Source organism: Coenobita brevimanus, chromosome 51, assembly GCF_032717465.1.
Source record: "Coenobita brevimanus isolate Jiangsu-jjx chromosome 51, ASM3271746v2, whole genome shotgun sequence".
NCBI lineage: Eukaryota > Metazoa > Arthropoda > Malacostraca > Decapoda > Coenobitidae > Coenobita > Coenobita brevimanus.
Window position 1 is genome coordinate 772,822 of NC_137004.1, and position 22,802 is coordinate 795,623.

A 22,802-nucleotide genomic window follows, 5' to 3' on the forward strand; every position below is an offset into this window, starting at 1 on the left:
TAAGTCTGACGACATCTGCTGTTTTTAACAGCTACCATCAGAGGATTTTACTCAGCTTAGGAGAGATATACTAACAAAAAAAAAAAATAGCTGCCTTGTGATTTCATACTGTCTATCCCAACTGTCATATTCCTACAAAGCATGCAGCCCTTCACAACTTTCACATCAGAACTAGAAAGGATCTAACAATGGCACATTTATCCAGAAAAAACAAAAATACTGTATTTGTGTTTTAAAAAATTATTAGACTTACAAACTAATTGCATTTAACAACCATATGTAGTAAAGTGCTAAGTACTAACTCATACCTATTTCATCCTTATTCTTTCTTTGCCTTTGGTTTAAATATAATGGCTGCCAGGAGTACACACGTATTTAAAAAGGTAGAGGTACCAAAGTTCAACAGGAGTGCAGGATCAGCAGATTCCACATATATGGTGAAAAGACGGGCTGCAAGAAGACAAAAACACATGAATTACATATTACGGTACATAGCATAACATGTGATGATAAAACTAAGACTGCCAAAACATCGGACACTACAATGTCATTGGGTGCGCAGAACTCATAAAACAGCTGTGGATCTGATGCCACAAGGGCTAAATTCAAATCTGTGATTATAACTGACATCAGGTAAACAAGAATCTTATCAAAATCAAACAGAACATAATATCAGTGCGAGGGAAGGAGTGGAAGAGAAGTGACTGACGGGGTACAAAATTCACATATGGAAATGCAGTTGGGTGAAATTTCTGTCACAGCCACACACTTTACCAAGAGATGTGATAGCTATTAGTGTGTAATCAAACGGATCAGAGGAACTTCCTTTCTTGGGAATTGGATGGATATTGGTTTCTTTCCAAGAATTACAGTAAGAAAAAGTACAACTACATAGTGTGAATAATTTAGTAAGAACAAGTTCTTCAAGTTAGTAAGAACAACTTCTCCAATAGTTTTTTCAAAACTATTGGAGAAGTTCCACCAGGACCTCAGGCTCTGTTGGTTGGTAAATTGTCTAGGATGGATTTTACTAATCTAGTTTGTATCTACAGTGGAACAACTTCGGGACAGTCAAGTTCTAGTATAGGAGCGTTCTGACTGACTTCCTCTAAGGTATAATTTGTGGTAAACGCACTAGCAAGGATGTTCACTTTCCACGAGGGTCATTTATAGTGTTTCCATCTGGAGACTTTAGTGAAACAATGGGTGATGACCTGTTAATGTTATGACTGAAAGAACCCTGAGTTGACCAGAATATTCTATAGTCATTAAGATTATTTAATAGTCTGGATGCTTAGTTGTGAGGAAAATTTGACTTTGCAAGATTTATTACTGCTCTTGCATGGTTTCTGGCAATTTTAAATTGACTATGGGATTCTGTAGTTTTTAACCTAAAGTATGAGTTATATGCTCAAGACTTTTGGATTCTTGCTCTGGGACAATTGCTGTTGAACCATTTTATGGAGTCCAGTCTTTTAGTAAACTGTCCTCTGGGTATGAAGAATTCCCTAACAGTCTGTAATAGGTCATTAATGTAAGACTGGACAGAACTGATGTCAGCAGAGAAGAGAGACTGCCATGGAGTATCAGCAAGATGATTTCTAAATCCATCCCAGTCTGCCCTAATGTAGTGCCATCTGGTCACATTGATTGGTTCAGAATGGGGAGGTTTGGGGCAACTGACTAAGGCTTTGATAGGTTTGGGGCAACTGTACATTCACTGACTTCACCTCTCTCAAAGACCATAACTTTACTCTTCCCTACATCCACTTTTAGATTCCGTTTCTTACACACTCTCCCAAACTCATCCACCAAGCCTTGCAGCTCCCATTCATCTTCATTTAACAACACAGTATCATCTGCAAACAACAGTACAGGGAGTTTCCACACACTGCCCTCTCTCACTAGGGCTGCTCCAACATTCACTGCCCTACCTTGTATCTCTTTTACAACCCCATCCTTATACAGATTGAACAACCATGGAGACATGACACATCCTTGTTTCAATCCAACCTTCAAACAGAAAAAATTACTTAGTTCACTATCCACACGCATTGCAGCCTAAGCACTCTCATACATACTCCTCACTGCCTTCAGCAACTTCCCATCTACTCTATATATTAATACTTTCCACAGTCCTTGTGTATCCACCCTGTCATATGTTTTCTCCAAATCCATGAAAGCCACATACAACTTCTTTCCCTTCTCTTGAAACTTTTCCACTAAAGATCTATGAATGAATATCTGATCTCTCTCTCTCTCTCTATATATATATACACACATACATATATACCAGTATATATATATATATATATATACAGTAATCCCTCTACTTTCTGGACGCCCACTTTCCGGACATCCCCACTTACCGGACATAATCGTCCCGGGATCCAATATTCCCAAAATGGTCCGAAAACCGCAAAAATTTCGAAGAAAAAAAAAAAAAAAAAAAATCCCGCCCGTAATTTGAACTTAGCGCGCGCAGCACGGGACAGCTTTGTTGTGGTGCGTCATTCCTCCGACGTCCGCTAGAGCACCCCTGCATCCTCCCCACTTTCCACCCGTCTCTTGTCGTGAGTGAACGCTCGTCGTCATGGCTGCCCACCTGCTCGCTTTTGTGGTGGTGCCTTACATGCTGCAGGCACTCCTGCTGCTCTCGCGCCTCTCCTTCGTATGTGTGATGATGGCCCTGCCGCCTGAGAAGAGGAAGAGAGTGGTTTTGACTCTGGAGAAGAAGCAGGAGATACTGGAGGAAGTAGATGTGGGATGGTCTTCGTCACGCATCCTCCGTGAGTTCAACCTGGTCCGATCTACTTTGTTTGATATTAAGAGATCCCGAGACAAACTCATGCAGTACACAGCTGACTTCTCATCGAAATGCAAACGCAACGTGGAGAGGAAGATGATGTTTACTCCCAAGTTTGCTGAAGTTGACCGCTACATGTTGATTTGGTATCGACAGCAACGTGCTGCTGGTGTGCTGGTACGTGGTACGGAGCTGAAGGCTGCTGCTGAGAAGTTTGCAAGGCTTCACAACGCCCTAGACTTCTAGGCATCCGAGGGTTGGCTCTTCGTGTTCAAGTTATGACATGGCCTTACCAACCATAAGTCTCATGGCAAAGCTTTGGACGTTAATGAGGATGGAGTAGAGGAGTTTCGGCACAAGGTGAAGGGCTTGATCGACAGGGAGGGCCTCACTCTCGGTCAAGTCTACAACGCTGACGAAACTGGTTTATTCTATCACTCTTTGCCTACAAACACTCTAGCTGAGAAGACGGAGAAGCGTGTACCTGGCTGCAAGCTCTCCAAGCAATGGCTATCTGCTTTGTGTTGTGCCAATGCTAACGGCATGCACCGGCTTAAGCCCATTATTGTTGGCCGTGCAAAGCAACCTCAGTGTCTTCGTGGGGTGATGGATGTCCTTCCTGTCGTCTGGTACCATTCCTTGAAGGCATGGTTCATAGCCCACATCTTCAAAGACTGGTTCCACCACCATTTCGTCAAGGAGGTCATAAATTACCAGACGGAGAAACTGGTAATCCCACGCGACCAGGTAAAGGCCCTCCTTCTCCTCGACAATGCACCTGCCCACCCGTGCGACAAGGACTTGGTGGCTGAGAATGGCCGCATTAGGTGCATGTTTCTGCCACCTAATACTACTGCTCTCATCCAACCAATGGACCAAGCAGTAATCATGGCAATGAAGTGCCTATACCGAAGGAAGTTCCTGGACGAGGTGATGGTTGTTCTCGAGGACGAGGACGAGCGCAGGGAGGGACGGGACACGCGAGGCCAGCGGACTTTGGAAAACCTTCGCCACTACAACATCAAGTCTGCCATTTACAACTGGGCCAGTGCATGGAAGGAAATCCCTGTCAAGACTCTACAAAATGGTTGGTCTCGTCTGCTTCTCAGAATGGATGTGGAGCAGGATTTCCTAGGTTTCGCCATAGATGACTTCCATGCACGTCTACATACGCACGGCAACGATGTTGATGTGGACCAAGTGCGCAAGTGGTTGGATGACGACGAGGGCAATCCTGGGTATCAGACCCTGTCTGATATCGAGATCGCATCTTCAGTTGCAGGTGTCAGTATCCAGCTTGAAGATTCCGACGAGGACGGCGACGATGATGCGGACTCCTCTGAGCATGACACAATTCCAGCCATCCCCAAGCTTAGCGCACTCTGGGAACACCTAGAGTTCGTTCTGGACTACCTGGAACACCCAGACTGCGACAGGGAGATGGGGCCCTTGGGACTTGTGGAGGAAGTGCGCGCTTTCAGGCAGCGCATCATAAATCATCAGAATCGTCGTTCCTTGTGTCAATCAATGATTGACAGCTTTTTCAGGCCTTTGACCCCCGCTGTGCCGAGCCCTGGCCCCACTCCATTGCCTCCTCAAGACAGGCCCTCATGCTCCGAGCCACAGCCCAGCACATCGGCCACGGTGGAGTCACCGCTCAACGTGAGTTTGCGTCTATCTTCTGAGTCGTCTGCAGTGGGTATGCCATCACCACGACCCAGCGACGCACCCCTAGGTCACCTCCCAGCGATACTCTCAGACTCTGACAGTGATTAAATGGCAAGAACTTCTCAACTACACCACATGGGAATTTAGTGTTGTGCAGTGAAAGAAAAACAGTGCATACAGTATTATTAAGAAATCAGAAATTTGAGTGAAAAGACAAACAATTTTTGGACTAAATTTAACGTAAATAAACTTGTGTGATTTGTTTTGAAATTGGTTTTATGAGTGGAAAGACTTAAAGTGCTGAGTGCAACACTTATTAAGATACAATGGAGGATAAGTACGACAAGAGTGTGCAGTGTGAAGAGAATGGACTTCTGAGTAGAATGACAAAGTTAAGTGCAAGACTTCATGAACAGTGTACTGCAGGTGCTTCAAGAAATCCTTCTTACTGTCAGAGTCTGAGAGGAGGCGGTTATTCATCGAGATGGCATGGACTTGCTGTAAGTAGGCAGAATGTTTCATACTGTACTGTACTGTATTTTCCATACTGTACTTACCTCAAACACCTCATTTCACTCTTTTATGTCCCTTATTGGTGTGAATATGTAGTGTCTTAGGTGCTATGCATGTGCAGTACGGAAGTGTCTTTCTGAGTTAGGCTAGGTTAGGGTCCATAACTACCAGTCCAGGAGCCAGGGACTTGTAAGTACCCTGAATGTTTAATATGGTATAAACCTACCTCAAAAACCTCATTTTATGGTTCTTTTACATTTATTTCAGTCTTTTATGTCCCTTATTGGTGTGATTTGGGTCTTAAATAGGTGCTATGCATGTCCAAAGGGAGTTGTATAGGTATTTTTCTGAGTTAGGGTCCATAAGTACAAGTCCAGGAGGCTGGTGCCCACTATCCGGACAGGACCACTCTCCGGACATGCCTTTGGCTCTATTACGTCGGATAGTGGTGGGATTACTGTATATATATATATATATATATATATATATATATATACACACAGGACATCCTCATTATAATGATGGGATGCACTGGGGAATACTCATCGTCGAGTCAGGGTATCATTCATCAGGGATGCACTGGAGAGCCTTGGGATACCCCCAACCAAGTCCAAAACCCACTCAAACAAGTCCAAAAACAAGTTTCTAGCCCACCTAAACCCCCAAACCGCTTTAAAACAAGCTAAACTTAGCCTAAAAGCAGTTTATAACTCACCTAAACCCAAAAATGATATCTGGAAATCATCAAAAATGTCTGGAAAAAAATCAAACTTAGTAAACTGTACCCAAAAATGACAGTGTTCACTTCACCTATGACTAAAACACATTAATGTAAGTCTAAAAACAATTTAGAAATCAACCTAAACACAAAATTTAAGTAAAATATCACCAGAATCAATTTTAAATGAAATCATCAGACAACCAGGGACTGGACATTGATAGAAGGGGAGCAGTGATAATTTTTTTACATCACTATGGCAAGGTATCGTATAGCAGGTAATTGTATGGCGAGGTATGCCTGTACTTGACTGGGTATTGAACAGGGACAACGAAATAATTACCAGAGGCACTAAACAACGTGATTCACGGTGGAATGACAAGTTATTTGCTGCATGCTATTTTAGTTATGCCAATGAAGAAGAAAAACATACACACTAGCCTTCTTAACAGTCTATAAAACTTTGCTTTAAAAGGGTTGGAAAAACAGCTTATAACAGCAGCAATGGCATAATATATACATTTAAATGTAGGCCTCATCAGGCCTCCCATAAAAGGCCCTGGCCTTGACCATGACCTCAAGACCTACTGAAAATTGTCATCTTTAGCCTGAGCCTTGAGGCCAGATGAAGTGAGTCAGTATCAGGTTCTGCCTTGAGGCATGCTAAAAAAAAAAATGAGCCTCAGCCTTGAGATCTACTCAGAAAGGTCAGTCTCAGCCTCTCCCTAGAGGTCTGCTGATTTCTAAAAGCCACAGCCTTGACCTTGAGGCTTGTGGCTTGGCCACAGCCCCATGCTTGATATTACGATGATCAATTTCCTCTTAAACATATAATGTTCATCCTACACTACCAATTTCTTAAAGATATGCAACAGAAATATAGTGTCATGGGGATATGATATACAAAAACCCAAGTGCTACACTTCATAAAACATCAGAACTTACTGAGAGAGGTATAAGTGGAGATGGTCCATGATGTGACAGATACTGCTGCTGAGTTCTTATTGCGCAGGATGGTCACCAGCGCCATCACCTTGCTGCTGGCTGCAATAGGGGTGGTCAGACCCTGCCGTAAATGAGGCACGATTAACAAATATCCACTTACTCACACCAAATCAAATTACACTACACCAACAATAATTAAACATCAATCTAAGGAAAAAAATGAATACTTCATTTTGCAGCATCACTACATAGTACATAATTATCATTACTGGTAACTGCATGCCACATTATACCTTCATCAACCACCCAGGGAGGTATTACCATGAACCCCTTTGCCATGATGACATACCCTGTACATCGTTTCCAGGCAAGAAGCATATGAGGACATACCCAGGATGTCAAGAGCCAATGCTTTAGTGGGGATTGCAGAGGCCTGTCTAAAGATTCCTAGCCCCTCCTACTACTACTACTACTACTCGGATATGGTGCTGGGGGGAAGACGCTCGTGGTAAAGGTTATAGGGTTAAGCTTGTCACAAAGTGGTTAAGGGGTTAAGCTCATGATGAAGGGGTTAAATTTAAAAAGAAATTACAGCACATGCTTAGTAACTTGCCACACAAGCATAACCCTCGAGCATGGAACTGAGCAAAAAACAGTGAATCAAGGTCTAAACAAGATGCCCATGCTATTACAAATAATCTTAAACATCTAAAATGCCTCCTCCCTGCTCTTTTAAGGTATTAATGAAGATGGGGATAAATACTACTGTACTACAGCCAACATGTTTTCATCTACTAGAACCTGGCCACTCCCACAACTCAAACACTTCATCATGGTTACATGAAACGTGGTCAGCCTACTTGTGTGGAAGGAATGGGTCTCCTTAGTAATTGGTCAAATTTACCTTCCAATCTCAACTTACTCAGGGCAATTACAGTATAGGGACTGACTCTGGGAAACAAATACAGTAGAAACACTCTCCTTACACTACAATACATTGGATCAGTGATGTCCTATGCCTCCCAGCCATGGGCCACCATCCTATCTAACACCCACTACAAACACTGCAGACCATACAGAACAATACCAAAACCAGAATCACCCTAGCTGGACGCAGACACACATACACTAATTCTAAGACAGCCAACTTGGAGGCCTTCACAACTGAAACAGAACAACACTTTGAAACATTAAACAGTACATCCATCACAAACATCGACATTACTGTGCATACATTCAATGTAATCATTCAAAATGAAGACAAAAGACACATCCCTAGAGGCAACAGACACAACCCCAACTTCACACCAGAAATTCAAAGCATCATCAGTCAATGCGACACACCTTGACACTCCCCAACACCCCATACACAATACACCTTACAACAAATACAAGAACTCACACTCAAATAAACAATAAAATACCAGAACAGCAAACACTACATTGGAATAATTATCTTCAAACACTTGATCACAAAACAAACACCAGCAACTCTATACAAAATACTAAACATCACACTCTCCAACAGCAACACTACACAATGACACACTGCCATCACAACAACAGACACCATTCCCTCAAACAGACAACAATTAAACATTCTCATCAATCAATTTTCACAAGTCAGCCACCAAAATCCCCATCGCGATGACCGACATGTCATCCGACACAAGAGACAACTCTCCACAGACCCAGAATTCGCACCTTTCACGTATCAGACGAAGCACATCATTAGCAACCTTAAGCACTCATTTGCCTGTGGACCAGACAACATAAGCAACATACACTTTAAACACCTTGGACCACAAGGCATACACCTTAAACACCTTGGAACACAAGGCATATACCCTAAATACCTTGAACCACAAGGCATACACCTTAAACACCTTGGACCATAAGGCATACAAGCCCTCACCAACATATCAAACTACAGCTACTCACACAACATAATACCCAACATCTGGAAGCATGGCAGTATCATCACTATCCCCAAACCCAACAAAGACCCCACATTACCATCCTCACACTGCCCCATCACACTCCTCTGCACCCCCTCCAAAGTCACTGAATGACTGGTATTACAAATAGTTACACCTCACATCCCCCTAGCCCTATCACAACATGATTTTAGGTCACTACACTCCACAAACACTCTTCTTACACATCTTACACACAGAGTTTTTGATGGCATCAATTCAGCTAGGCCACCACACAGAACACTCCTACCGTAGTCACACTAGACATTAGCAAAGCTTTTGATGCCATCCCCCACCACAACCTCACAAACAAAATATTCAACACAAAAATGCATAATAACACAAAATGATGGCTGGCAAACTATTAAGCAAGCAGATGTGCACATGTAACATTTGCTGGTCAGTCATCGAACATCAGAGACTTCACCAACAACTTCCCCCAATTATCTGTTTTATCCCCTACTCTCTTTAACCTATAATGCACGACATACCCACCTACTCTGTTTAACCTATACATGCACGACATACCCACACCCCACACACCACTTATACACACCAATATGCAAACACAGCTGCACACATCCTCCAACCTTACCTCAATATACTACACGAATGGTTCACCACAAACAGGCTCAAAATAGCCCCAGCCAAATCTACAGTGACCCTTCTCACAAACTAGACAGCAGAACTCAGTCACATTCCACATCTCGCCATAAACAACACTCCCCTACCTCACACACACACACACACACACACAAAATCCTTGGTGTAACATACAATACATCAATGTCACTTAAACAACACATCAAAACATTAAAGATAAATTAACACCAAGACTCAATGCCTTAAGGTCACTTGCCCATACAACATTTGGACACAACATAGAAACCACTACCACAGTACACAAACAATATATACATTCAGTGATGAATTATGCAAGCCCTGCTTGGGTGTCTAACCTCACTAAAACACACTACAACACTCTACAGACCATACAGAACAAGGCCCTAAAAATAATCACAGGCTGCACAGCTACTACACCCACAGGCCATCTACACCAAGAAACCAAAGTCCTCAAAGTCAAAGATCATCTAGACATGAGAAGCACCCAAATTCTTGTTGCAGCCTCCACAAAGCCACACCATCCACTACACTACATGGCAGCACATCCACACACACCAAGGAACGTCAAAACAACACCCAGCACATGATATCATACACAAATACTGTCATCTCTCCCCCCTTGCCTGCCTCAGACAGACCAGCTTCCAGAAGCATATCCATACTCAAATCACTCGCCACTCCATTCAGTCACCTAAAGACAACACACAGCTGCATGCACAGCCTCCTGATATCCACCTTTCTGAATCGTATCTCCCTCATGAAGACCGGGTCCACCTGGCTAGGCTGAAATATGGGCATCATCCAGCCCTTGTGTTATCTGAAGAGGCTGGGTAATCCGTCACTCATGCCTGTCCAGGATGCAACACAGCATCCCATACTATTAAGCACATTATGGAAGACTGTATTGCACAACACAACATACACTCCTTGAGAGCTCTTTGGGAAAGCTCGGTCTTGGCCGCTGTCTTCCTTAGGGACTCGGGGCTGTTCGGCCAGACTGCCTATGGAACAACTACTACTTTTTTTTTTTAATGCAAGAAAGAAGGAACCAAAGGCCAGGAGTCTGCAATACCGTTACCCCCAAGAAAAAAACAACAGCAATCCAAAAGAGAGCCAAAATCAAGATCCATTCATTCTGAGATGCCTGGACACACTGCGTTTGAAAGACAGGAGATCATAGGAAGTAGGAAATACAGACAGAGGGAGACAGTTCCAGAGCTGACCTGTTGCATAAAGGAAGGGCTGTGTTAACTCTTGGATTAAAGAGTTGGAGAGAAAAGGGATGAGAGTTTGTTGCTAGACGGGTGCTATGTGCCCACCGTAGTGGTGGAAGGATGCAAGCAAACAGGTCAGAGGAGCAGTGACCATTGAAGTAGCGACAGAAAAGAGATAAAGATGCACCAGTGCGGCGAAGAGACAGAGGTTGAAGGAAGGCAGTAAGAGAAGGAGAGTTAATGAGACAAAAAGCCTTTGACTCCATCCTATTGAGAAGAGTTTTATGTGGGGAGCCTTCCCACACATGAGAGTTGTACTCTACACAGGTGAATAAAACCCGTGTATAAAGTCAACAACTGTGCAGGGGTAAAGAAGGTAAGGAGTCGGCTTAGTATACCTAATCTCTTGGAAGCAGATTTTACAAGGGATCTAATATGATCTTTCCAAGATAAGTCCCGAGTGAATGAAACCCCAAGCATGTTCAAGTACGATGCAGGATTGAGCTGAATATTACCCTTAAGTGCTAATCTCATCGATCGGGCTTTTTGCGCAATTTCTTAAGAGGACGAGCAACACCGATTGTACAACGTCCACAAAAAACTGGCAGCAGCTGGCTCCACCCCAGCTGTGATGTAGATGGCTTCTAACCAATCAGAACTAGGTGTTGGACACACCGGAGGGGGGACCCAGGCCCGTAACCAGGCAGTGGGAGGTGTACCCCCCACCTCCCTCTCGCCATGTCCCTCTACTCCACTATTTTGTTACTACCCTACCTCCCACCATTCTTACCACCACTACAACCCCTCCCACCCCCTCCTCATGCATCCCCCCCTCCCATGTGGATCCCTCCCATCCCCCCCCCCCAGTCAACTGGGGGGAGGGTATTTCCCCCCTACCCTCCCTCCATGTCCCTGTACTCCACTTTGGCCCTTCCTTTGTGTCCCTCCATCCCCATCCACCCCCTCCTGGCCTTACCAGCTCCCCCCACCTCCCCACCCCCTACCCGCACCCCCTAGCACCTCCCCGGCCTCGAATATTTTGCGTATTTTTTACGCTTTATGGCACATGTTTTTGAATCATTACCTGTAATTTATTGGTGTCTGCATACAGATATCCACGCCACAATTATTTTAGCTGTCTTTAGTCGAAACCCACTTGAAAAAGACATTTTATTTTATGCCGATGCATGGAAGCATGTTGGAGCCTTCAAAACGAAATGAAACGAAACGAAAACTAGATTTGACAGCTCGGAGGGGTGGGGAGGGGAGGGAAGGAGAGGAGAGAAGAGGGGAGGGAGGGAATTGAAGGTATGAAGAGGGGAGAGAAGGGAAGGATAATTTATACTATTTATCATATTTTTATTGGGGGGTTCATGACCAATTTCCCTTGCTAGATTTGACAGCTCAGCGGAGAGGGAAGGGGCGAGGGGAAAGGGAAGGGGAGGTTAGGTGAAGGGAAGGGAAGGGAAGGGAAGGGAAGGGAAGGGAAGGGGAGGGGAGGGGAGGGAGGGGATTGGAGGTAAGAGGAGAGGAGAGGAGGGAAGGATAATTTTTATTTATCATTTATTTGGGGGGTTTGATGTTGAACTGTCTGCTTGCATTCCTCCACCTCTACGACGGGCGCGTAGCACCCGTCTGGCAGCAAACTCTCATCCCTTTTCTGTCCAACTCTCTAATGCAAGAGTTAACCGTTACTCCCAGTCTTTCATTTATGCAACAGGTCAGCTCTGGAACTGTCTCCCTCTGTCTGTATTTCCTGCTGCCTATGATCTCCAGTCTTTCAAACGCGGTGTGTCCAGGCATCTCAAAATGATCGTATCTTGAATTTGGCTCTCTATTGTATTTTGTTTTTCTCTTGGAGGGAACTGTTACTGTGGGCTCATAGCCTTTGGTTCCTTCTTCCTCGCATAAAAATATATATATATTAATGAATGAATATATATATATATATATATAAAATTCTGTGAATTTTATGAAACAGGAGTCCAAAATTATATCCCTCAGCACAAAGGCAAAGAAACAGGGATAAAGAAGTGGTTTAACACAGAATGTAAAATGTCAAAAGAGAAAAGAGATTTGTTGTGGAATACATACAGAAGACACAACAGTGAGAGCGCATATAACAACTATAAACCGGCAAGAATTATTATACAAGGATGAATAGATAAGCTCAAATGCAGTTAAAGGAAGACACTATAAATAAAAGTAGTGATCAACAAATGCTTTTTATACAGCGACAACCGGAGCAAAACCAAAGTTAAAGATAAAATACAGTCCATCATGGATGAGGGGATAACTTATATCCAAGAAAAAGATATTTGTGAAGGATGATATAAAAACATCCAATCAGTTTTTACAGAAGAAAGTAATTCTGAGAGGGATAAGGAAAATGCATGCCTACACATATTACCAGATATACAAATACTGGAACAAGAGTTACAGGAAGAGTTAAGTAAATTTGACAAAGGAAAAGCAAATGCTCCTGACAAAATTTCAGGTTGGGTGCTACATGAATGTGCAGAAGAGTTAAGCAGACCAATATATTTAATATTCAAGAAATCCTTAACTCAAGTAAACTATATACCTGATATCTGGAAGAAAGCAAACATTGTTCCCCTATTCAAGAAAGGAAAAAGACAGAATCCACTCAGCTACAGACCAGTATCCCTGACCAGTGCTGTAAGCATGGTACTAGAAAAGCTCCATTCATCTATCCATCATCCAACCCTGCGTTTCCCCATGAGAAGCATAGAAGCCCGGGGTTAGGCAAGTTGGTCCTGACATTTAAGATGACAGTGACTAGCCTCACACATCCTGTGTGCAACCACCCACTGGATATGAACCAACACAGGTTCAATCCAGTTGGAACGTCTTCATTACCCACTAAACCACCAGCTGCCATAGTTTGGTTATATGGTTACCACCCAGCGGAGTAAATGGTTTCCTGGTGTGCAGGAAAAAAACTGGCTTGTCACTCAGTGTAAAGTCACCCAGACAGAAGGAAGAAGAAAGAATGAACGAAAGAACAACATAAGAGGAAAGAAGGAAGAAAGAGAGGAAAAGGCAGCCACCCGAGAGCAGCACTACATTGAGTGAGTGGATGATAAGCGCCCCCACCTACCACCAACTAGAAAAGCTAATAAGAAAAATTTGGGAAAACCATCCGGAAAAATACAATGTAACAGAATGAGAGTTCAGTTTTAGAAAAGGAAGATCATGTGTTACAAATCTTATTAAGTTACTGAAACAGAGCTGCAGAAACATTACAGAAAAGAGAGGGATGGGTGGACAGTATCTGTTTAAGATTTTAAGAAAGCGTTTGAAAGAGTACCGCACCAAAGACTTTTATGGAAACTGTACCATCAAGGAGGAATCCAAGGTAATCTGTACAGTTGGATGCAGGATTTTCTCAGAATCAGGGAAATGTGAACAGTACTAAGGGGTAATTACTCATCATGGAGGGAAGTGACTAGCAGAGTTCCACAAAGGTCAGTGCTGGAACCATCCATCCATTATCCAATCCTATGTTGCCCCATAGGGAGCATAGGAGCCTGGGGCTAGGCATGGTCCTAACATTTAAGATGAGAGTGATCAGCCTCATTCATCCCTGAGTGGCATTACGTGAGCAATAAACCCCAACCACTCTTTGGATATAAACCTGCATAGGCTCAATCCAACTGGAGTGCCTAAATTACCCACTAAACCAACAGGCGCCACAATTTGGTTGTATGGTTACCACCCGGCGTAGTACATGGTTTCCTGGTGTACAGGAAAAAATTTGGCTTGTCACTTAGTGTAGAGTCACTCATAGGCAGAAGAAGAGGAAACAATGATGGAAAGAAAGACAGGAGAGAGAGTGTAAAGTCACCTGTAGGCAGAAGGAAGAGGAAAGAATGAAGGATGTAAAGACAAAAGAGGAAGGAAGAAAGGAAGAGAGGAAGGGGAAGTCACCCAAGGGCAACACTACATCGAGTGAGTGGATGGTGAATGCCTCCATCTATATTTCTTTTTATTTTCCTTGTACTGATCATAAAATTAGTACTGTACTATCTCATAGCCTACTTCTAATACCACTGCATCTCTTATGCACCCGGTTATCGCAAATCCCGCACAAGATGGAGCTGCTACCCACACCCCTGTGGCTAACCACACACACCCACTCTCCCTCTGCTCTGATAGTACGGCCACCAGCCCTAGATATATCCACATTTACTCTCAAACCCTTGTGCCTCATTCCATCTCTGCACTTCCTAATTCTTTCCTCCATCTCCCTTTCATTCTCTGCAATCAACACCAAGTCATCAACATACTACATCTCTTATGAAAGCCTATTTCTGACGTCATGCAAGAGACCGTCATGCATAATGACAAACTACAGTATAAGAGGCTCAAGACTGACCCCTGATGCATGCCAACTTTCACAAAAAACTCATCACTCATCGCCAACTTTCATAAAAATTCTCATCACTCATCTCCAATCACTTTCACCTGGTTGCAAGCACCCACATACATAACCATAACCACTCTAACCTGCCACTCCCTGATTCCAAGCTTTCTCACAGCCCACTTTACCACCTCCCTAGGGACTCTGTCAAAGGCTTCCAAATCAACAAAAACAAAGCACAGCTTCTTTTCCTTTCCTACGTACTTTCCCATTTCTTTCCTACATATTATTCCAGAAACTGGCAGCCAATGAATATGGCATCAAAGATCCCTTGACTGGCATAAATCTACAGAGCATCTCATCCTCATTCATTCTTTCCCTATCATACCTCCTAGGACTCTCTCCATTACCTTCGTTATCTGGTCCAAAACTTATATGCCTCTATAAAATCCTCTTTCTAGGGCATCACCCTTCCCCTTGTACACATTCACAATCACACTCTTCAGCCAGTCTACTGAGACAACACACTCATATATAATCGTATTTATCAAATCATTAACTAAACCCACATCTATATCTCCTGAGGCCTTCACTGTTTCAGCAGTCAACCCAGATACACCTGCTGCCTTCCCCAACTGCATCCTGCCTAGTGCCCTGCTCACAGTAACACAAACAAATGCCAAAGACCAAACTCTGGATCTGCTGACTCCAAACCTTTCCTGTTCCACTCAAACCCCTCATTCAACAACCAGTTATAATGCTATCTCCAGGCAACTTCAGTATCCTCACTGTCCACCACTACCTTCCTTCACCATTCTAGGGTAAGGAGTGGGTGGAGGAAGCCCAGAGCTATTTCCTCTCCCACCACAGTGGGGGCTCCCTCCATGCTTAGGGAGCTTTGTATGCAGCATGTCAGAAGTGCTGAATGCTAGCAAAACCTGGGCAGTAAAGGAAAAGGATATGTGTAGCCACAAATGTGCATGAATCACAATGATGAGATGGATGTGTTGCATGTCCTAAAATGCGAGGTGAATTGGGGGGGGTGTGGGCAGGATTGCAAATGAGGAGCTCAGAGAAAGGATGGGACTTGAGTGCACTGGTGTTGTTAGGGGGTAGACTGAGATGGTCTGGGCATGTTGAAAGGATGGAAAATGACAACTGGGCACAGAGATGAGAGCAGAGATGTGTGAGGCAGACCAAAAACGACCTGGGACAAGGTCATAGAGTGTGACCTCAGGGATAAGGGACGTAATAGAGAGGTTGCCAGAAACAGAGCAGACTGGACAGCAACCATTATGTGATCAAGGCTGATGCATGCCAGCAAATTGGGGCCTATATACAGTAAATGATACAATATGGTATGAATGATAAGATGGGGATACATGTCCTCATACTGCCTCTGACTTGGTTCTGATGGCTTTGGGCATACATTATAACCTGTAACTTCATGCTTGTGGCTGGTACCGCACAATGAACACACTGATAATAATACAGAGTAGAAATTGTGGACTTGATAAAGAGCTTAAACTAATTACAGAAAAAACAAACACATTCAGACTATAGCAAAGCAACGCTCAAGATGAAACTACTTACCACCAATGTTGTTATAAGAGCATGAGGTAAGATGCCAGATGCTATGGAATAAGCAAAGTATAATGCGGCAGATGCAGGAACGATAACAGTTGGTGTAAGTCTGGCAGTGAAGGACAGGAACACTGCCAGCATCACCACATCTTGCGTGACCAAGAGTGTGTACTCAAAGTAGGAGCTGAGAGCATAGCCAGAGTACACATTGTAGCTCAGCATGATAGTATAGCTGGTGAAGAAAAAGGGTAAACAAAAATAAGCATAATAGTACAGACTTAATTTACATCAGCAACACAAAAACATTACTTTTGAACAGCACAACATGGCACAAAGGTACATAAATACTACTACAATAAAAAAAAAGTTCAACAGGGTACACTAACATCTCATATAATGCAACTTCTAGAACTGCCCCATAAATCAATACACTAACCAAGTACAGTTTGGGAAAACTGTTATAAGGGCCTAAACGCTTCTGGCCACTAAGCTACAGACACACCTTTTCTCAATAAACTGACACTGTACCGTACCAAAAATACCTTAAGCACCTTGTCAACACACAACTTTCATAATAATGTACTGTACAAACACTTCCTCCACCAAAATTATAGCAGTGACCTATGACAATGGACTCACCTTGAAGAACCATATATATACAAGAAATCAAGAGGCAGTGACCCCACACTCAATACTGTCATGGAAATTACAGGGAATGGGCATGTGCCCCCATCCTATCTAACACCTACTACGATACTTAGTGGTAGGTGGTGGAGACCATTATCCACTCACATAATGTAGTGCTACTTACTTCTTCCTTCCCTTCCCTTCTCTCTCTCTTTCTCTCCTCCTTCTCCTTTCTGTAACTTTTATTACTTTTCTTTCCACTTCAGGTGGCTCTACACTGAGTGACAAGCCTTCTGGTTTCCTACAACCCAGAAACTATTTACAATGCCAAGTGGCAACCATATAACCATACAATGGGGTTAAGTAGAGCCTGCTATGGTGCCCCTGTTAACTGGGCGGAGACATTAATGTGACATCCATCCAGGAACCAAACCTCCACATCAATCCTCATTCCTCGCTTTAGTGAAAAACCATCAGTCCCAATGGACCATGAGTCCACTGCACGGGACGACCCTGAAGGAGCGGTTGCTTGCCAGCAGCTGATGGTCTCCTCAACCAGACAGACTGGGGATGATCAACAACAACACAACACTCTGATGACCACACAGAACAATGCTCTATGCATCATTTACGGCTGAACATATCCCACTTCCACAGCCCATGTACACTTTGAAACCAGAGTCTTCCCTATTAAAGAACATCTTGACAAAAGAAGCACACAAATCTGTGCTGAAGCCTGCACTAACAACAACCCTATCATTATTCAGTAAACCCTCACTATATAAAGTCTCGTTAACCTGAACTCTGGCTACAGTAGCTATGTATGACAATGACCTCTGTGAACAATCTTCATACATATAGCACTCTCTCAATCAGGGTTGGAAAAACCTTGTCATAGCTAAACAATTTATGACAAGACAATGATTTAAATCATGTAATAAATGTCTTAGCCTAAATGTCATAAATGTCACAAATTCAGAAAGCCACAAATTTACAAAAATAAAAATCAAATACTGTTCATATGAAAACCCATGAAAATTTACCGCTACATAAAGCTCTATTTCACACTGCCCCACAATATCATGGCTACAGTATAAATGTCAGATAAGGATAAATAAAACTAAAATGTAATGAGTTTTCTTTGTATTCAGTACAATCTGACAGGAAGAAATGAAAGAATTACTGTACTACAATCATTAGTTCTCGCAGCTGCTCATTAGAAGATAGAGTGAAAGAAGACAGTATGCCTGATTTGATGGAGCAGTAATCAGGCAATATATAGTACTGCCAAATTTGTCTTAATATAGTATTAATTCCCATTCATTTTGTAAGCTAAGATAAAATTAACCATATAAAATTATCTGCTGCTATTCCTGAAGATTTTAAAAAGAAAGAAATAAATGTTAAATCTATGGTACTGTAATTTTTCTTAATCCTTGAAACATTTTGGAATTATTTTATCAGTGAGTCTTTTTTTCTCTCCCAATAACTGTACAATCATAACAGCTACGGTATGTTTATGTATTACAATGAACTCTCTTTAGTTTGCTATTTACATCACTGCACTAACTTCACTGGTTTACATGTTTGAAAACTGTGACCAACTTTCCTGCCTTTTCATTTCCAAGAACATTTCACATAGTTTACTGTATTTGTATGGACAAGACCAAATGTTGAGAAGATTCGCTCAACCCATGCAGAAGGGTCAACAACAGTAGTTGTGCTGTACTTAGTGCATTTTGATCAATTTGCCCTGCAAAACTCTGCCACCATGTGAAATAAATGAGTAAGTAAATAAAACTGCTTGTGAAACTATGCATTTTTGACATTTATGACATGTTTAAAGTGTCAAAAATTGCTAATTTAAAGCATGTTTTAAATCACTTGATTTAAAACATGCCAACCCTGCTCTCAATTCTCCATCGCTGCAATAACCCACCCAACGCAATATCCGTCACTATTTGTTCGGCTCTATTAAAACAATATCTGGCATCGAAAGGGGAAGCAATGAGCAGTCCTATGCAATATCCAGTGGTAAGGCATATCATCCGGCTCAGACACAGGACCCAATTGGTGCCCGGGAAAACCCTAAAATGTGCCAGCCAATCAAAAATGTGTTGTGGGAGTGGCCCATCAGGCACACCAAGCCTACCATCACTCTCTCATTCTCTTCTGTGGATCTCATATAACGAAGGAGTATCTGTGTGCTCTGCTCATGACCACATGGTGGCAAAACCCTAGCGCTGTGACTTGTGGCCTCCCATGCCTCACATATTGCTGTAGTGCTGTTCCTAAGCTTGTGGCCTCTCAGTGCTTCCTGTCCTCATGCTCTAGTGATGCATATGCCGCTAGACCACACGGGATTAAGTCCACTGTATTGTGCTCCATGGTGTACAACTCTATTCTTCAGTATCAGATGTGTATCTCTCTGGAATTCCCTGCCTGACTCTGTTGTTCCTATTCAGGACCTAGCTTCTTTTAATGTAGCTCTCACTTCCCATCTCGGCGACTCCATGTTCCAGTTCCATTAACTGTTGTGATGATATTTTTTCTCTCTTGCTATCTGCCCCTGCCTCCCCCCCCCCCACTGCACTCTTCTGCAAGTAGTTACTTCTTAGCTGCATATGGTGCACCTTTCAGCCTATATCTTTGCTTTGCTCTTTCTTACTCATTTCATATTTTCTGTGGGCCCTTCCTTTGGGCAGGCTCAGGGTTCAGGAAGCCCACCAGATAAGATAACCAGGTAAGATAAGATTACTAAACTGAGTGGAGAAAATGTAGGTCTATGTGATAATGCAATGCAATCTGTGAAACTCAACTAAATTGAGTGGAGTGGGTGTAGGTCCATATGATGATGCAGTGCAATCTGTGCAACCCACAAGTTCCCAGATTTTTCTAAGCCTTTTCCTACTTTGGCTAGTTAGAAAGTCTTTGATGTCCCCCAAAACATCCCAACTCCTAAAGGGGAAAATTTCACCCTCCCCCCCATGGAGTTATTTTTTAGTCACTCTGGTTTCAAGAATTATCGGCCTACATTTAGCAGTAGTCTACCTTTAAACAAATAATGCCAAAAAGTCTAGTGGTACTGTGGAGATTTTTTCAAAGACTTGGGAATATTTTGGAGGGTAACCATACAGTATAACCAACTCATACGTGCTCCCTACGTGTCAACAAGTGGGTTGGTGGAGGGTTAGTGCCCCTCCCAAAAAAACAAATAACTCAAAGTCAAATGGCCACCCCTTATGGGATTATGGCATCTGGCAATAGAGAGATAGATAGATAGATTGTTCATACTTTTACAAAGTACCCGGTGATAATCATTGCAGGACTAGAATTTGGACCTTATTCTTACAAAGCATGGTAAATGTTTACAAAACCATAACACATTCCTACAAAATAATTACAAAAATCAATATGATGCACAGTTCTAAGTCAACTTTCTTCAGTGACATTTCTTCCATAAATAAAAAATATGCAAGCTATTGATGCGTCTTTATTGTGGTGCTATGGTTTTGTAAATGTTTACTCCAACCTAGATCTTTTTAAGGGAGTGTAAAGAAACTGGTGAATTTCAAGCCACTTTAGGCATTAACCTACCCAAACACCACTTAACCTACCCGAGACCAATTTCCATTTTTATTCTTAGTCACAAGCAGAGTCCATCTTGAAAATGATTTCAAATTTGAAAACCTGGGACACCCATTTCCACACTTCTGATTGGCTGAACCAGGATCATAATGCACCAGAATGACACAAAAAAGAAAGACACACTGTATTTACTGGATGGAACATACGCAAACCACCAACACAGGCATACATTAGAGCCCCACAATATCACACTTATTTTTTATTTGTGGAAGAAACGTTACTGAAGTTGACAGAACCGAGCAACACATTCATTCATTCATTCATTGCCAGACGCCATGTATCCCAGACAGGGTGGCCAAGGGCTTAGAGTTAATTGTTTTACAGGGAGGGGCACTAATCCTCCACCAACCCCACTTGACGTAGGGATGCCAACAGCATCTGGTGTTCCCAGGCGGTCACCCATCCAAGTACTAACCAGATTCTTGTTAATATTTCTTGCGAATCCAGTAACATGGGAGTGTAAACATTATCCCAAAACAAATTAGGAGAAAAAAAAAAAGGAATTTGATCATAAAATCTATCAAATACATAATCAACAAGGTGAAACTGTAGGTGGGCTCCCATGCACAAAGTTTACAACTGTTACTTTTTTCTCAGTAATGTATAATTATCATTGTGAAAGCTTTAAAAATTGTGGAAATGCATAATTTTAAGGATATCGACTATCAAACAAAAAAAATAAAGTTATACATCCAAACCGTGGTAAGCTGCCACCCATCATGTCAGAGTTTTAGGCTCCTTCAGCTGCTAAGTCAGTTCATCACTCGTTGTTCGTCCCTGCTATCCCAACCTAACCTATTTCAACCAAACCTAATTTACCCTAACCTAATGAGCCTGAACAATCTGACGATGAATGAGTTTGAATCAACTCACCGCCTTCCATTTGACGCCATCACCATCAATAAACCTAACTCCATGTTCTTGTGTAATATGTTTTGCAGACTCTGGGTGTCATGAATGAATTATACAATCTTTAGTAATATAAATCATTTTTACACAGAATCTGGGTGTCATAAATTAAATGACAATTATGGACAATCCCTCTCATAATCATTTGTTATGGTGAGAAACCCTCTCCTGCAGTCTGTCCATCAACAATACTATCTATTCACAGTCAGACACCACAATGCCATTAGGGGTGCCTGTTTGTCTTTGAGTTTGTTATACGGGGACGGACACTAAACCTCCACCAACCCACTGGCTGACACATAGGGAACACTATGGGTTGGTCAAATGGATACCACCCAGCACCACTAGGCTTGTCAATGTAATGCCACCTGAAAAGGAGAAGGGAGTAATATAACATGACAGGAAAAACTGAAGAAACGGGAAGAAGGAGGATACAAAAAGAAAAATGGTGAAGTAAGAAGTAGGCAGCATCACATCAAGTGAGTGGTTTATGGTTGCCATCACCTACCACCACAAAAAGGCTAATATGGCCTTAATGTTCATCCCCTCCCTTCCACTGGAATGTCCAAATTTCTCTCCCAAGGGAAAATCCCCCTCATCTGAGAACCCAGGGTGTAAATGACTATCTAGTCTGACTTGACAGAACTGTACGTTGGCAAGCAGTAAATAAAAGCTTGTACTGAGTTGAGATCAATGGTATATTATCTCTACCTGTAGTACTGAGCACTGCCTTGCATCACCACTGATTGAAAAATAATCAACACTGTATGACGAGCAACACCATGTACTGGTAACAGTAACGAGAGGAGCAAAGTAGATGCTTCTGAAGGAAACATGAAAGCACTCACCTAGTTAGCTCCAGTAATAAACTTGCCAGGCTCAACCCTTTGGTAGATTTGGCCCTGATGATCGACATAATCTGTGGAATCTTGTTGAATCCACACAGACCAATCGTGGTCAAGTTGCAGAAGTGGATAAGGGAATCAATTAACAAAGACATGTTGAAGATCTCGATACTGAGCACAAAATAACCAACACAACTCGCCAGCTACACCTCGCAGAGCCCGGTACCCTACTGGCCGATGCCGCTCAGCCGCACTGCTCAGCCTGGGATGCAACCTCCACTACCCCCGTGATGATCAGTCGGTCACTGGGGCTGGCCTCGAGTCAACTCAAGGCTGAGGCC

At 42.7% G+C, this 22,802-nt stretch overlaps 1 protein-coding gene across 1 annotated transcript; it reads right to left on the bottom strand.

The window, feature by feature from the left end:
* Positions 1 to 319: 319 nt before the first annotated feature.
* On the bottom strand, positions 320 to 22,616 carry LOC145399966 (solute carrier family 66 member 3-like). Its single transcript, XM_080272461.1, has 4 exons — positions 22,465 to 22,616; positions 16,442 to 16,664; positions 6,651 to 6,771; positions 320 to 450 (listed from the first exon to the last, which is right to left on the bottom strand). Exons 1-4 carry the CDS (start codon positions 22,614 to 22,616, stop codon positions 320 to 322), a joined length of 627 nt encoding a protein of 208 aa, XP_080128587.1.
* Between the last annotated feature and the right edge of the window lie 186 nt (positions 22,617 to 22,802).